At 41.4% G+C, this 3,437-nt stretch overlaps 1 protein-coding gene across 4 annotated transcripts in view; it reads right to left on the reverse strand.

Moving 5' to 3' along the window:
• The window catches only part of ppm1bb (protein phosphatase, Mg2+/Mn2+ dependent, 1Bb), a 12,382-nt gene extending 9,636 nt beyond the window's left edge, over positions 1–2,746 (reverse strand). For all 4 annotated transcript variants that reach the window (XM_010777660.1, XM_010777658.1, XM_010777659.1 and 1 more), the window contains exon 1: positions 1,905–2,746. In XM_010777660.1, the coding sequence (XP_010775962.1) occupies positions 1,905–2,735 (831 nt within the window). In that variant the 5' untranslated portion in view covers positions 2,736–2,746. The remainder of the gene's footprint in view (positions 1–1,904) is intronic.
• Between the last annotated feature and the right edge of the window lie 691 nt (positions 2,747–3,437).

The raw sequence follows: 3,437 nt of genomic DNA on the forward strand, positions 1-3,437 counted from the left end.
ACTCTGCAGAATCCTATGGGTAACGTCACGGACACTACGTCCATTTATATATACAGTCTATGGTTTAATGTCAACCATTTGTGCAGATAGCATGAAGTAGAGTGTAATGTAGCGTTAGCATTTCTCCCCCCGGCTTAAATGGTGTATTATAGAATGATCACACCGTTGTGACAGTACTCTTCAAAGGGTTCACGAAATATGACAACTCTTACTGTTTAACATTTTGGGTTACTTGATGTTACTTCATGTTAAGGCTAATCAAAAATCACAAGGCTAAGACTAATGCTAACTAATGTGCTTGCTACTAGCTAGGTAGCTAACTTGATTTTACGNACAAGGCTGTAATGCTAACTAACGTGCTAGCTACTAGCTAGGTAGCTAACTTGATCCAGCCACTCCTGGTCCTTTCATCAGACGGGAAGCAAAAGAACGAGCAAGGCCCATTGCTGGTATGTTAACAACCTGGTACTAAGCACACAGGCATCTTGTTAAAGTTTTCTTAGCTATCTCTTATATTTAGGAGGAAAACAATTGTGACATCAGTTATGACATGAGGATTTGTAGTTTTTCTAGTTGCGTATTTTTCATAGTCTTGTATTTCAACAGTTTTTCGACAAACTGTGACTTTTTTTACATGGAAATGATTTGTTAAGATTGACAACCATCATATGTGTGATTCATGGCACAATTCAAACTGGATCGAAAGATAAGTTTTCTCTCTCCATTGACTTCAATACATAATTTTTCCGAAATAAGGTCCCATGGACCGGAAGTAGATGGGCGTGACTTCGCCACTCTATGGCCTTTAAAATCTCTAAATGTTATGGAATTTATTAAAATGGAAACATATTATAGAAAAAGCAAAGCTCGGCCTATGGCTGGTGGCAATTTCCTGAACAATGAACAACATATTAATTGGCATTTATGTGACACAAACAGTTAGTGACAAGATAGAGTTCTTGCTTTAAACCAATGTTTGTACCTTGTGATTGCCTTGTAAAAGTCAATGTGGTCAGAGTAGCTTACAGTATGTGTACAGTGACACACACATCACAAAAGGCAGTGGCAGCAGAGGAGATTTATGACAGCGTGGGGCTGTTACTTGAGATTACCCATCCAGTAAAGTAAAAATAACTAGGCTGCTGTGCACTAGTTGGTTCTTGGAGTACTCGAGACACAAAATAGGTGACACTCGGAAGGCAAAGTCCAAGATGTGGAGTGCTGCATGAGCTCAGCTGAGTAAAAAAAAGCAATTTGTGCTTTTGTTTGGATCGATAGCTAAGAAAGCCAACAGGGAGGGACTGAATTGAAAGCAATAATACATTATTAATAATCAGATTTTTATGATCTCTCTCTGAGAGAGAACATTAGCCAATTTTGTTATCTTCTGATGCAGGTTTTCAAAATGTATTCCAGTATATTAAGTTGTATTTTGAAAATATATGTTTATTTATTTTTGTTCTTTTCAAAATCCTAAGAATAGGAGGCAAAACTGATGATGAACACATTTAATATGCAGAAGAGGTATCTGAAACAGAATTGAAGTAAAACTACAACCTCATCATGACACTTTTTTCTATATAACTGCAAATGGCTAGAATTAATCAATTAATAGAAGCATTCAGATAAATCTATCTTCCCTTATTGACCTTCACCAAAGCACCTGCCTGTCATTGGAGCCGTTGCTACACTGTACGCTTTGCTTTTATTAGGGAACCCTCTGTCCCGACTCCCATACACACACTGGATTTCAACTATCCAACTTAATATTGGCATTTCAATCTAAGTTATGTTCAATAGCTCTTAGCTTAAAGACTAAGCTAAAAAAGCATGTAACATTGTATACACTTTCACCCACAATGTACATAGATAGAATAAATAAATAATGAGGAATAAAAGCTTACCTTGTGCAGACAGGTGTCCACCACCGAGTTACAGACCTTCTCCAGGTCATCGCACACCAGGAGTCGAGAGCGCACAAACTCACACAGCTCCTCGTTGGACATGACATCCCAGATTCCATCACACGCAAGCACCACAAACTCGTCTCCTTCGGCCGCCCGCTCCAACACGTACACCTCGGGCTCGGGGCTCACCAGCTGCTCCGTGGGGCCCTTACCATCCACACATTTGTAGTCGTAGTCCCCCAGGGCCCGGGACACAGCCAGGGAGCCGTTTACCCTCTGGATCATGACTGAGCCGCCAGCGTTCTGGATGCGCTCCTTTTCACGGGGGTTGCAGGGCTTGTGGTCCTGGGTGGAGAAGCCCACCTTGGTTTCTCGACTCAGCACGGCCCGCGAGTCGCCGCAGTTAATGAAGTAGAGGTGGGTCGGGCTGAGCAACACGCACACGGCCGTTGATCCGCTGCGGTCCAGGCCCTGCCGCAGGTCGGAGAAGCTGCGCATGTACTCGTCAATGTTAAGGAAGCCCAAGCGGATGCCATCTTTCACGCCATCCACGGAGCCGGATCCTGAACTGAACTCGGCCCCTCCTGACAAGATGTGTTCCAGCAAGTGGCCGGAGCAGTAGTTGGCCACCCGGGAGCCTGCATGGCCATCGTAGACAGCAAAGAAGGACCAGTCAGTGAGTCCATGGGGGAGACCGACCGCTGCTGTGTGGGCATCCTCCATCTCCACCCGCCAGCCCTGCATGGAGCTCAGGCCGTAGCGCAGCCCATTGCCATCACCGTGGGCAGTATGCTTCTCCGTCTTCGGCTTGTCCAGGAATGCACCCATTGCTGCCTATAGCTATTAACAAAGGGAAAAGAAGGGTTTATACAGGATTAAGATTACACCATCACTAGTTAGGACAAAGAAGATACTTTCATTGCACTACTGTAGCATACATTTACTCACTTTATACAGAGTTAGTAATAGAGGTAGACCAATAAATGGATAAATATTATAATATTAGATATTGGTGTTTATGTTGCAGTCCAGAAAAACTCATCTAGGTTTGAAGTCATTTAGAAAGTGATACCATTACAGTAACATATTTTACACAAAATCTGTAATACTCCAGTCAGGAAGGTCTACCATTATGCTGTCTTTTATTTATTTACACTGAACCAAACAGCCTCAGAATATGGCTACACCAGTGTTTGATTTTAGTATGCGTTACGCGAGTGAAATAAGCGTGAAAATCTTTTTTTAAATCAGTATTGGTCGGAGCGATAATTTGTGTAGGTGTAGGCAATATCAATTCTTAACTTCATTTAAAAAATGTGTTAGTTAATGTTGAACTTTATTTTGACTGTAAATATAAAGGGGAAAAAATCCAAAAGGGAAGAAAGCATTACCATAACTGTAGTTGATATTGTATGTGTTTATGATTTACAAAAGTCGAAATAGTAAATAGTTAAGACTAAATCCAGATTATTTTCTCACATAATTATATTACAATCATTTTTATTTCATGTTTAAGATATAACATGCCAG

Source organism: Notothenia coriiceps, unplaced genomic scaffold, assembly GCF_000735185.1.
Source record: "Notothenia coriiceps isolate Sejong01 unplaced genomic scaffold, NC01 NC01_scaffold00018425, whole genome shotgun sequence".
NCBI lineage: Eukaryota > Metazoa > Chordata > Actinopteri > Perciformes > Nototheniidae > Notothenia > Notothenia coriiceps.